Source organism: Pipistrellus kuhlii, unplaced genomic scaffold (assembly GCF_014108245.1).
Source record: "Pipistrellus kuhlii isolate mPipKuh1 unplaced genomic scaffold, mPipKuh1.p scaffold_m20_p_13, whole genome shotgun sequence".
Classification (NCBI taxonomy): Eukaryota; Metazoa; Chordata; class Mammalia; order Chiroptera; family Vespertilionidae; genus Pipistrellus; species Pipistrellus kuhlii.
In genome coordinates this window covers 41643683-41656973 of record NW_023425438.1, presented here as the reverse complement: position 1 = coordinate 41656973, position 13291 = coordinate 41643683, and the positions used below count along the sequence as shown (strand labels likewise).

Here is a 13291-nt window from a genome sequence, read left to right as displayed (position 1 = left end):
ATAGAAGGGTAATATGCAAATTAACTGTAACTCCATCACAAAGACAGTGGTGCCCATAGCACAAAATGGCAGCACCCAATCCTCTCAGCCCCGCCAGAGTCCCCCAGTCCCAGTAGGCGGCCGCTGAGAGCAGGCAGTGTGAGTGGCCTGGTGAAATGCTTGCTTTGTTTCTATGGTGACGAGGCAAGAGAGGCAAGCATTCCGCACCCAGCCACGGATGGGCCTCTGGGCTGTAGAGAGCAGCTGGGCAGCAGGCGCTGAGCAGCCAGGCCCCACAGAGAGATACTGGTGCATGGATTCATGCATAGGGCTACTAGTCGACCTATAAACCAGAGGTCACAGTTTGATTCCCAGTCAGGGCACATGCCTGGGTTATGGGCTCAATCCCCAGTAGTGGGGCATGCAAGGAGGCAGCTGATCAATGATTTTCTCTCATCATTGATGTTTCTATCTGTCTTTCCCTCTCCTTTCCTCTCTCAAATCAATAAAAAAAATTATTTATAAAGAATTATCAAGTTATATTAATGCTATGTGCAAACCCTTTACTAATTTGGGCTGTTCTATAAAATATTCACAAGCAACTCAAAGGGAGATGGCAGTAGAAGTCAAGTTAAGTAGAATACGAAAGCCTGGAAGGCAGGAAGTTGACCAGAACAACTCCCCTATAATTAATTCCAGATAATTTCTCTTCTTATCCCCTAATCTGATGAAATCTAAAGATAGCATATGTGGTCATGGTTGTGTATCAGTAGAAAAACTCATGGATATAAACATGTGGAATACTGTGTAATGTCATTATATTATTCTCTCTGAAATATATATCAAAACTATGTTTTATAATATATCTCTGTAGAAATTACAGTAATGTAATTATTTAGCATACATTCTTAAAAATTTTTTAGTCTATTAGAGATATGTATTCATTTAATGACCTTGGAAACACTTTCAAGAAAAAAAAATACATCATTCATTTTGGTTAGTGCTAGAAAGAACATTACTTTGAACATTATAGTCACTTTCCCAACTTGAGCATATTGCTCCCTTCACACTCCCAAGGGAAAGCTCTTTATTCACTCTTCATCTGATTTGTTCAGTCTCATATTAAATTCTCACCATTAAAAAAATATGTATTAATAATTTAGTATTAGAAAACTGGTTTATCCCTATATCCATGAAATAAACACTTACTAGACATTTACATATTATTGTTTAAAGATCTTAAAAATAGCTTCTTTTCCTAAGAACACATCATTATTTGAGAAAGCTATAATAAGGATATGAACGAAATAAGGACATGACAGTGTAACAGGAAATAAAAATTTTATACTGCTCTGACTTACCATGAAATAGAATTAGAATAAAATGTGCTAACAAACTGATAAAAAGAACTCACATACTGACAGTTTCTTTATAAGCATATTGCAATCATCAGCAGTTCCGTTTCCTGCTTGTACAAGTAAAAGCCTTGACCATGTTGAGGCAGATCACCCAGCTGCAGGAATTTGGCACTGATGAGTTCCAGTACGCTGACATTAAATATCCTTATCAGGACCAGCAAAGACATTGCCTCCATGTCCACAGGCTCTCCCCCTGATTTCTTTGTTCTGCTTTCTCGCTTCCTCATGGAAGGTAGTGGAGTGGATAGGGGTGATGGGAGAAAAAAGGAGAGACATCTGTAATACCTTCAACAATAAAGATAATCAAAAACAAGGAGAAAAAAAAATCTTGCTTGCTCTGAAATGTTAAGATGGGCTTTGGGATGAGAGTTCTTCACTTGAATAAACCTCTTTCCTTTATATTAGCACCTGGCTCATGAGTTTGGCTTTTGTTGTGGAGCTAAAGGAACATACATTTTGGTAACAACAGCAGGGATTAAAAGAAGAAAACTATATGGGACAAGTCATAAACACAGTAAAGGAATGTAACACCTGAGTGCCTATGAAAATGTAAAAAGAAAAATGAGAAAAGGACTCTAAATTTTGAATCTAGGTGACTACGAAAGTAATGATTTTAACAAAAATATGCAGTTGGAAATGTGAATGTCTTTTAAGAAATTCAATCCTAGGAAAAATAGCTAGAAAAAATTAATAAGAAAAATAATGATAAATTAGATACTTTTTATGTATAATAAATAAATAAAAATTCAGGACAATGATAGATAAAAATGATGCATTAATTTAATATGATGATCATGTAAGGGCCAATTTTTTTTCCATGAAGTTTAACATTAACATCAGTGAATTCATGTATTCATGTGTTTTTATTGTAAACATCTGAATTATTCACATTGTCATAGATCCTGAACTCATAAGCATGGAAAATGCACAGTCTGGCAGCAAGCCAGGAAGCAATTCTGCAAGCAAACTGATATTCTACATAAGGAGAAAAGTCATAGCACAACATTTAATGTCCAACCTGAGTCACCTCAGAATGTTACATATATTGACTTCTTAATTCATATAGTATTGGGAACTCAACTGCTTGGTTGGTGGCAGGGTTAACCTGGTTTCAGGAGGATTATTATGAATTATTATTAAATAATTAAGAAAAGAGGGGTTCAATTTTTTCTTGGTCCCTTGCTCCTCCCCAGCACCTTAATTTTTCTTCTCATCCTTAGTTTCTTGGACATCTTCTCCTTCACTTTCACCTCCTTCTTCCTTTTTTGAATCCTCAAATTCTTCTTTGGCACCCTTTTTTCTCTTTCTCTCCTTCTTCTTCATCAGCCACCTCCTTTTCCTTTCCTCCTCTTCATCTTTTCCTTCAGAGGAGGGGTTTATCCTTAGCTTCCTTGGCTTTTGCAGCCTCAATGGTCTCCTCCACCTTGATCTGCTCCTTCTGGATGTGGCTGGTGTATTAAGAAGTGAAGGAGCGAGTGGACATCAAGTAGGAGCTGGTCTGTAAATCACCTTAGACAGATGGACAAAGGCCTGGGAACTCTGGGAGTAGCCGCTGGCAATGCTTCCCACGCTGGTGAAACTGAGCCGGGTCTCCTCACCTTCCAAGAGTTTCCTATAAGCTGCAATGTCAATGTCCAAAGCCATCTTCACATTGAGGAGGTCCTGGTATTCTATTAAATATCGTGCCATTTCACTCTTTGTAATTCTTAACTCATTTTCTAATTTGTTGATTGTGTCCTGCACAGCACTAACATGGGAGTTCTGCGTATCCTCCAACTCTTGCAGCTGCTTTCCCAGAGCTTAATTCATGCCCTGGCATGTTTTGATCTCCAGGGTCATTGCCTTGAGCAGGCCATGGCTTTCAAACACCTCAGTGCTCTCAGTCAGCATGCTGAAGCTGCTCTTTTACCAGTAAAGAGGCTCTTGTACCATTCTTTGCCATTCTGCATATTCTTGGTAGCCAGCTTCTCATACTGGGTATGGATGTCCTTGAACATGGCTGAGAGGTCAGACTTGGAGAACACATCCATTTCCATGAAGATCTGAGCATACTGGATCTGCTCCTGCAGCTCAACAATCTCCTATACCTGCACCTTCTTTAGAAGGGTGATTTAGTCCACCAGGCTGTGGATGCACTTTTCAAGCTCAGCACCAGCGAGAGCCGTGTTATCTGCACTCTTGCATGCCTCCATGAGCCAGCCCTCTGCATCTTTATGGTTCAGCACCTCTTCCTGGGAGCATGCCAGCAGGTTGCTCCCAGTCCCTTCCAAGCCCTGGTGCCTGCTAACTGCCCATTGCCCTTTCCTCACCAGAGACAGGGCACAGGGGGCTGGGAACAATCATCCTGTTTTCATTATAATGTTCAACCCCAGCCTGCTCTACCAGGGTCTGCAGGCAGCCTGGGGCAGACAGTGATCCCCGAGACCCTGGCCACCCCCACCTACCCAGGTCCCCAGTGGCGACTTGGAACCTGTGGGCAGCCTCAGGTGCAGCCCGCCAGGCCTACTCGGATACCGATGGTGGCCTGGACCCCGTGGGTGGTGTCAGGCAAAGCCCACCAGGCCTGCCCAATCCTGATCCACCAAGGGTGATGTCAGAGGCTGCCCTCTCCACACCTGCCCACCCGCCTGATTACCTATTGCAGCCTTTACCCAGCAGGCTGTATCAGGCACTGCCCACTTGGCCTACCCAGTCCCCCATGGTGGATTGGAACCTGTGGGTGGTGTCAGGCACAGCCCACCCCTTCTGCATATACAAATTTACCCTCCATCTTTGTTAGCTTAATTTGCATATCACTCCTGATTGGCTGTGGGTGTAGCAGAGGTATGGTAAATTAGCACTTTTCTCTTTTATTAATGTAGATTATATACTTGAAATACTCAAAGAGAGCAAATACTAAATATTTTCACCTCTCAAAAAATGTGTTTATTTGATATGATGGATGTATTCACCAACCTTATTGTAATAATAATTTTACAAATATATGTATCAAATCATCTTGTCATTCACCTTAAACTTGTATAATATTAAGTGGCAGTTATATTTCAATAAACTTGGAAAAAATAAAAAAGAACCCATCATTTGGAGGTTTTCATCTGTTTTCCCCTATGGCTTACTTTTACTTCTCAGGTAGCTCTTGATTCTGCAGTTAGTATGTACCCTTAATTTTTCACAGCCTTTGCCTTCTGTGGAATATTTGGCAAACTCAAACCACATAAATGGAACTCTGGGTCAACTTTTCTAATTCTAGAAGACTTTACCTTAGGGTAAACACTCTTATCTATCAACACCTGAGGGAAATTATACTTTATAAGTAATCATTATAATATTTCAGTTTTTTGCTAAACATCACCTGAGGATATTTTTTCCATTTAATTAATTATTTATGTATTTGAGAGTGGAAGGAAGGAGAGAGACAGAGAGAGAGAGAGAGAGAAACATCAATGTGAGAGAGACACATCAATAGATTGCCTCCTCCACACACCCCAATGTGGGGATAAGTGGAGGGATAGTTTCTAATTTGAGGGGATTTAAATATCTAAAATGCATCATTGATAACTTATCTAAATGTATTATATGAACAATGCCCTCACCCTCCAAATATTTCTCATTTGTGATTCTGTTGGACTTCATTTATTTTATAAATGGTTAGCTGTTCCTTTCCATGATTCAGATATGACTTCAAACCATAGCTGAGGAGAAGAAAATCATAGCTGCTGTGTTTTATAGTGGTACTAAGCCATTCAATAGAGTGATTGCCTTTTCCCATTATATATTATTGTCTAGAGCATAATGTATGAATATTTTGCTCTTGAATAGTGAAAACCTCTTTCCTTTGATCTGTTGTGTGTTCCTACATATAATGCACCTCAATATTAATCAGTCAATGCATTTTTAACATTTCTCTGTGAATTGATTTAGTTTTATGCAACAAGACATTCCAATAGTCTTGTCAATTTAGATAGGATGCATCATTAAAAACGTAACTAAAATAACAAATCTATAAGAGCCCTTAAGATTTCAAGAATATATTTATAGAGTACATAGACACCAGAATAGAACTGATAATTTTTCTTATTTTTTTTCTTTTTTGGGTCTCTGTGTGCAATAATAAACTTTTATGTCAATGTTTAAACATATTAAACAAAAATGTTCATAAAAATGCAAAATCTCATAAATTTTCATGAACTATTATATATATTACTAGCATATATATTACTATATATATATATATATATATATATATATATATATCTTTATATATTGTAAACAATTTTGTAAGTGACACACCCATGTTAATAGTCAAACGCAATAACCATTCTGAAGCTGGATTAGAAATTGCCAGGAGTTCCTTGAAGTGCACAGTGCTTTTAAAATCTTAAAGAGAATTGAATGGGGATGCTTCCTTAAACTGTCAAATATAATCATTGTCATATTGCAAACTATGATCAGTCATGGATTAAACAAAAGTTTTAAAAGATGCATAAATAATTTATGCTTTAATAAAATTAAATCATTCTATATAAATAAAATTTAGCAGGTAGCTTTTGAGCAATTAGAAATATCAAAGTATCCTTATTCTGGAATGGCTCTAAGTTAATTCATCAGCCCCCAACCCCCTTTTTTAAGGTTTCAAATGCAGTTTATTTCTCCAATCATGCCATATTTTAATGGATACACAGTGCTTTTACTTGCCATCAATTATGAGTTGGTTTTGAAATAATTCAAAACTGGGAGGATTACTAATCTCTCCATTCCTTTGGGGTGGACTCTGCCAACAGGAGACAGGTTCCATTCTATTCCAATTCGTGTTGCTGTATATGTCCGTGTAGCAACACAAAAAGGGGCTCCACTAGCTAAAATAGCATTGCCATGCTTGTCATGGGATTCAGGTGTCCTTTTCTTGCCATTGGTGTGCTGACTGCTTTGAACTGGGAGACAACTTAGCGTGTTTTTGGCCAACGGAAACACCATGTAGCTGAAGACAACACTGCAGCAACTGCCATCAGGTCCCTTTTTATATGCTATTTAGGTTTTAGCTGAATTTCTACAAATTATTTTACAACATGTTAGGAGACAACTTTTGATGAGTAGTTCAATTTCTGCAAGTCTTGCAAATCAGGCAAATACTATACTATCCTGTTAAGAATGTATGTACTAATGTGTACAGTTTCAAAAAATAAAGAAGTCTCTAATAGGGTGTGTCTGTTTGCTGTCTGAAAGAATTCATATAGAATCCTCCTCTTGGGCAACAGTTGGGCATGTTCCTTGCAGGCCCTTACCAAAGGTTTACGCTCAGGGTTCTTCAGCTTGGAGCCCGCTCACTGCAGAAACAGCATCACTAGGCCCATCTGCTTCTCTGTCTTTGGAGACAAAAATCTTTCTTTTTCAGGAGACAGGTTTCACATTTAATTGTTCAGAGGTGTGGTACTAGTTACATTATTTTTGATCTCCTAGAATCTAAAGAGAGAAGGCTACCTGAAGAAAAAATTAAGTTTTATTAGGATTAAAATATGGAGAATGGACTCTATGTAAAAACCAAACAGTCATTACCTGTGAAAATTCTCACTATTATTTTAACAAGGTAGTTGATGTCTAACTCTGTTCTTGGTATTATTATGTATTATCTGGCTATTTTACGTTAATTTATTATTTTAAATAGTTTCTGAATTAACCTTCTGGAATTTTGAAGGTATAGAATTTTGTCATCTACAAGATTTATGATATTTGGAAAAATTAGGAAAGCTACATAGGTCTCAGCATTATCTCTTTTAAGTAATACATCTAAACCACCACTAAACAATAATGATAAAAAGAACCATTCTTGAACAATTTATTTTAAAATCACATTATTTCCCAAATGACTCTATCAATTGACTTAACTTTAAATAACAAATGAGTGTTTGGAGTGTAATATATGGCAATAAAATTAATCTGGAAGAAATATTAAGAATATCAATAGAAAGTAAAGTTTATTGTGTAGAAGCCTCTTATTAGGTATGAAATCACATTATAAAGCCACTGTAATTAAATAACTTTAATGGTGGTATAAAAATAGAGATATCATTGAAAGAGCAGAGTCTGTTCAGATAAATTCAAATATATATGAATATTTAGTATATAATAAATGTGGAATTAAAAGTATTATAAAAACAATAAAGTCCAATAAATGAGGCCAAAAACTTATTATCTAATTAAATCTTCTACTAAAATAATGTTGAGATACACTAGGAATTTTTATATAAAAATATGGAACAATGAAAGCACTAGATAAATAACCTTAAAATAATATCTGAATAGGAATGCTTTATTTAAGCATGACAAAAACATTAGCATCCTTAGTTTGTAGAAGTTTTTATTGCATAAATATAAAACTGATAGAAGTTCCCATGTTTGTAGCATCTTTACATAAATTTGCCAACTCTAACAAATTAATCACTCTTTCACTTAAATGTCTAACTTTCATTACCTTAATTTAAACCATTCTTACATGAACAAAAAAAACCCTGTAAAGATGGTAATTTTTATTATTTTTTAAAATAGCAAAACCAAAACAAATAACTAGCAATTACCTAAATAGTTATAAATAATTTCATTTCTGTAACACACTAACATAATGAAACACTCTACAGTTATTTAAAGAGCATGAAATTGAACCTTATATGCTGATATGAAAATATCAGAAACGTAAAGTGTTTGCAGCCATTTAAAAAAGTTAGAAAGACTCGTACGTATGTCGTGGAAATATGATAATATATTATTGACATAGAAAAGTGAAGCATACTTCTGTGTATAAGGTTCTTTTATGAAGAAAAATTGGAAAATGGTTTATATCACCCAGGCTGGTGTGGGTCAGTTGGATGGGCATTGTCTTGTGCCCCAAAAGGTTGCTGGTTTGATTCACAGTCAGGGCACATGGCAGGGTTGTGGGTTCAATCCCAGATAGGGGGCTTAATAGGAGGCAGTCAATTGATGTTTTGCTCTCAAATCATTGTTTCTCTTGCTCCCTCTCCCTTCCTCTCTCTCTAAAAACCAATAAAAATATTTAAAATAAAAAAATATTTAAAATAAATAAATAAAATGTTTTATATCTAATACTCAAATGTGCATCCATTATCATAACACTTTTGGGGTAATAAAAATAAGATAATCAAGAGTTTTGGGCCCTAGCTGATTGGCTTAGTGGACAGAGTCGTTTGGCCTGAGAACCAAAGGGTCCCGGGTTTGATTCTGGTCAAGGGCACCTCGGTTGCAGGATCTTCCCTGGCTCAGGCTCTGGTGGGGCTAGTGCGGGAGTCTACCAATTGATGTGTTTCACACTGATATTTCTCTCTTCTTTCCCTCTTCCACTCTCTAAAAATCAATGGAAAAATATCTTTGGACCCTAACTGGTTTGGCTCAGTGGATAGAGCATCAGCCTGTGGACTCAAGAGTTCCAGGTTCGATTCCAGTCAAGGACACATACCTTGGTTGCAGGCATATCCCCAGTGTGCAAGAAGCAGCTGATTGATGTTTCTTTCTCATGGATGTTTCTAACTCTCTATCCCTCTCCTTTCCTCTCCGTAAAAACATCAACAAAATATAACAAAAAAGAAAAAGAAAAATTATCCTCATATTGAAGATTAACAAAATTAAAAAAAAAAAGAGAGAGAGTTGGGATTTTATTTTATTTTACCTACTTTTTTATTCGAAGTCTGTTCACGTGCCTGCATTATTTTAATAGCAATAAAAGAGCAGCAAAAACTACAGAGTGTGTTTTGTGTTTCAAGTCTATGGACACTGCGTGCATGCAAACTTATTATCCCATGAAATAAGCCATTTTGTTTACAATACATAATAATGAGAATACAGCTGGTTCAATACTGAAAACTAGATGATATAGTTATCCAGGTCCAAGAAAATTTAAGCAAAAACAGTTATCTTGGTGAACAGATGAGTCAGATTACAAACTGTGCTCAGGGTCTCCAGAGAGCTTTCTTTCCTGAGAAACAGCAGCATCCTTGGACCACAACGGGAGACATGTTTGAGAATCGCTCTAGCATTTTCAGACTTACAGGTGAAAAGTCGGGACAAGCATCAGCCTCGATTCACAGGTGCAGCAGCCCATGGACCCTTTCCTTCCAATGTCATCAATAAACTAAGAGAGGAACTTGTATGACATAGAGACAGCACAGAGAACAAAGCAGGAAGACTGAGAAAGTGGAGACTGCCCAAATAGTGTAAAATACCAGAGGGAGAGAGGAGCTAACCAAGCCAGAGGTTGGCAAAGTGTGTGGCCGAAGGAAAAAGCCAAGTACAGAAAGCAGCATCATCATCAAACACACTCACAAAAACTACAGAGATGAATTCCTCTGGGTGGCTCTGGAATGCTTCCCAATTAACTAATGGATGTAAATTCACATCCACCAGACCGGCAGCTTAAGCTCTAAAGGGACCTTCTAAAAGTATGTAAGTGGTCTGCTATTGTACCAAGGAGAGGTCACCTATGGGGGCTTTCAGGAGAATAAAATAATGTGTCGATGTGATTCATGTGAGAGAAAAAATTAAGAAAAGAAAGACAAAATCTTAAAACTCATTTTTCAAGTTTAAACCAAGATCTAAGAAAGAAAAGTAACCATTGTGATAAACATAAATGATAGAAAGGCAAATTTGATGAAGGATCACTCTGGTAATTTCCAAACCAAAAATTGGTTTTAAAAAGCAGAGTAATGCTAGACAGTATAGATTTAAACTTTTACGAGATGGACACAGTACTGGTTAAAGAAAAATACAAAGACTAAAATATTTTATTTTCAGGCAAGAAAAAATAAAAATAAAGAAATTAAGCATTCAAAGTATAAAGATTAAGAAAGGTACACAGGAGAAATAAATTTGTAAAACAAAATAATTTTTTAGATCTTTATTTTTGAAAGTATTGCATATGTCCCCTTTCCCACCCCATGACCCTTTCTAGTCCTTCCTTCCCTCCACACACACCCCCCCCCCCCCTGCCCCCTGCTCCTCACCTCAGGCCTTCACCACCCTATTGTCTGGGCCCAAGGGTTATGCATATATGCATACAAGTTCTTTGGCTGATCTCTTCCCTCTCACCCAGCCTTCCTCACCTTCCCTCAGAGATTCCACATTCTGTTCCATGCCTCTGTTTCTCTGCATCTATTTTTTTCATTAGATTCCACAGATGAGTGAGATCATGTGATCATTGTCTTTCTCTGACTGGCTTATTTTATGTAGCATAATACTCTCTAGGTCCCTCCATGCTGACTCAAAGGGTAAGAGATCCTTATTTTTTTATCACTGTACTCCACGGTGTAGATGTACCAGCTTTTTTATCCACTCATCTACTGATGGACACTTGGACTGTTTCCAGATCTTAGCTATTGTAAACTGAACTGATATGAACATAGGGGTGCATATATTCTTTCTGATTGGTTTTTCAGGCTTCTTAGAATATATTTCTAGATATATTCCTAGAAGTGGGATCTTCCAATAGCAGTTCCATATTTAATTTTTAAGAAAATACTATAGTTCTTTTTACATAATGGCTGCCATTTTTTTTTTTTTTTTTTTTCATAATGGCATACCCACCAGCAGTGTACTAGGATTCCTTTTTCTTCATACCCTTGCCAGCACTTGTCATCTGTTGATTTGTTTCGGTAGCCATTCTGATAAACATGACAGGATATCTCATTGTCATTTTAGTTTGCATCTCTCTGATGATCAGTGACTTTGAGTATTCTTTTGTATGTCTCTTGGCTATTTGTATATCCACTTTGGAGAAGTGTCTAGGTCCTTTGCCCATTTTTTAATTGGATTGTTTGTCTTCCTTTTGTTAAGTTGTATGTGTTCCTTATAAAATTTGGATATTAACCCATTATCAGATGTATTATTTAAAAGAATCAAATTTGTTTCCAAGTAACTGTTTCTTAGAACAATGCTGAAGATTATTTGTAAATTACAAAACTACCCAACATTCAACAAAGTGAAATCTGCAGTCTGTTGTAGCATAAACACATGGCAAGTGACTAATTTAAGCTTTGATTGCTGAGGCATCCACTTCAAAGATAGCTATCTCCAATAACCACATTACCAGCCACAGGACTAGATTAAGTCAGGCTGGGCCCTCCTCCCCGCACAGCTTCCGTTGTTTTAGTGATCTTGGTTCATTTTGATAACTAACCATTTGGGCCACTTTATGTGCTTGTGTTTTTGTTTGTTTGTTTGTTTGTTTCTTCTTGAATTTCAATTTCCTGCTATTAACCAATAAAGACAGTCTAGGAAACTAACTCTATGTTCCTATCCTTGACCTCAATAAAATAAGCCTCAATCTCCTCTCTCTCTCCCTCTCCCTCTCTTTTTCTCTCTGTCTCCTCGCTACCTCATTTTGTAGCCCTAGATCTGTCATGTAATTTCCAGGACTTGTAAGTAATAAACTATTGTTTGTTTTCCATGCAGTTTCCTGATCGTTATTGCTGAGAACATTTTGCTATCATAATAATAATCACAAGAGCTATTTCAGCCACAGCATTGGTTATCGACAGGCACACAACATCTTGTATCCAATAAAACATTATCAGGCATTTGATGAAGCATAAAAATATGACCCATGATGAAAAATAAATTAATTGAGAACCACAAGGGACTGACACACATATTATTGTAGCATGAGCAGACACAAATATCAAAGCAATCCATATGGCTATTTTCTGTATATTGAACCCCTTTAGAAAATAGTTTATCATTTTACTTAAAAATTGGATGTATTCCTACTATACGATCCAATCATTTTATACCCCCCCAAAAAACAGCATATAACTAAAAATATTTTAAATGAATGTTGGTAGCAGCTTTATTTTTGATACCCAAAAGCTTAAAATATCTCAAATGTTCAGTCACAACTTAAGAGATAAATAAAATATGACATATCCATATAGTGGAATATTAATCAACAATATGAAAAAATAACATGCACCATAACATAAGTAAATTGCAACATGGTTATGCTGAGAAAAAGACACCAACCACAAAGATACATACTGAATTATTAATCTATAAGAAACTCTAAAAATGCAAATTGACCTATAACAAAAGGTTCAATTTTTACCTGGGGGCTGAGGCAAAAGGAGCTGATGGTAGGATGGAGGGATTTTGTACAGGCAAAGAAAAGTTTGGGTGTAGTAGGTATGTTTATTTTCTATATGCCGATTATTATTCATATAATATATTCTCACAGAACCTGCAACTGAGGTATGTGGCCTTGATCACAAATCGAACTCACAACCCTTTGGTCTGTGGGCTGACACTTAACCACTGATATATCTGGACAGAGTTTATATGTTAATTTATACCTCAATAAAACTATATAAAAATCCAAGGAAATGATGTTTTTATTAGCCAAAATTATCAAATTCTAAAGGTATATGCTAGATGTACATGTATTAGATGCATTAATACACATATCATACCTGTACTGCTTTTACTGTATGATAAAAAATATTTTAAAAAATAATTCTTATTTTAAAATATCATAAAACACAGAAAGTGCAATTTTTCATTTAAAAATTCTAAATAAAAACATGTTTAAACAAGCTAAAATATAACTATTAAAATTTGGAAGGCAATCAAAATTTTTTATTATTACATTATTTTATGCTACTTTTCACCAAGTAATTAATAATTAAATTAAATTATCTAATACATGAAATATATACAAAAAGAAAACAAAGGTTTTATTATTTTAAAATAAATGTTTCTGGGGGAAAACATTGAAATACTTATAAAAGCTATAAGAAAATAGATCATTTTCAAGACATCTGATTAAAAAGTGAAAAACAAATATATAGTTTACAATAATTCTTTAATAACCAGCTAAAAATAAAATAATATTTTTATTTGCC

General features: G+C 35.9%; 1 protein-coding gene and 1 pseudogene across 1 annotated transcript; both read right to left on the bottom strand.

Moving 5' to 3' along the window:
- Window positions 1-2594: 2594 nt before the first annotated feature.
- On the bottom strand, window positions 2595-4167 carry LOC118717783 (annotated as a pseudogene).
- Window positions 4168-6017: 1850 nt separating this feature from the next.
- On the bottom strand, window positions 6018-6394 carry LOC118717822 (cytochrome c oxidase subunit 7B, mitochondrial-like). Its single transcript, XM_036436150.2, has one exon. It carries the CDS (start codon window positions 6369-6371, stop codon window positions 6099-6101), a length of 273 nt encoding a protein of 90 aa, XP_036292043.1. The 5' UTR covers window positions 6372-6394; the 3' UTR covers window positions 6018-6098.
- Between the last annotated feature and the right edge of the window lie 6897 nt (window positions 6395-13291).

Excerpts from the sequence above, each read along its gene's own strand:
- LOC118717822 (XM_036436150.2), bottom strand. The coding sequence starts at position 6,371 with ATGGTGTTTCCGTTGGCCAAAAACACGCTAAGTTGTCTCCCAGTTCAA.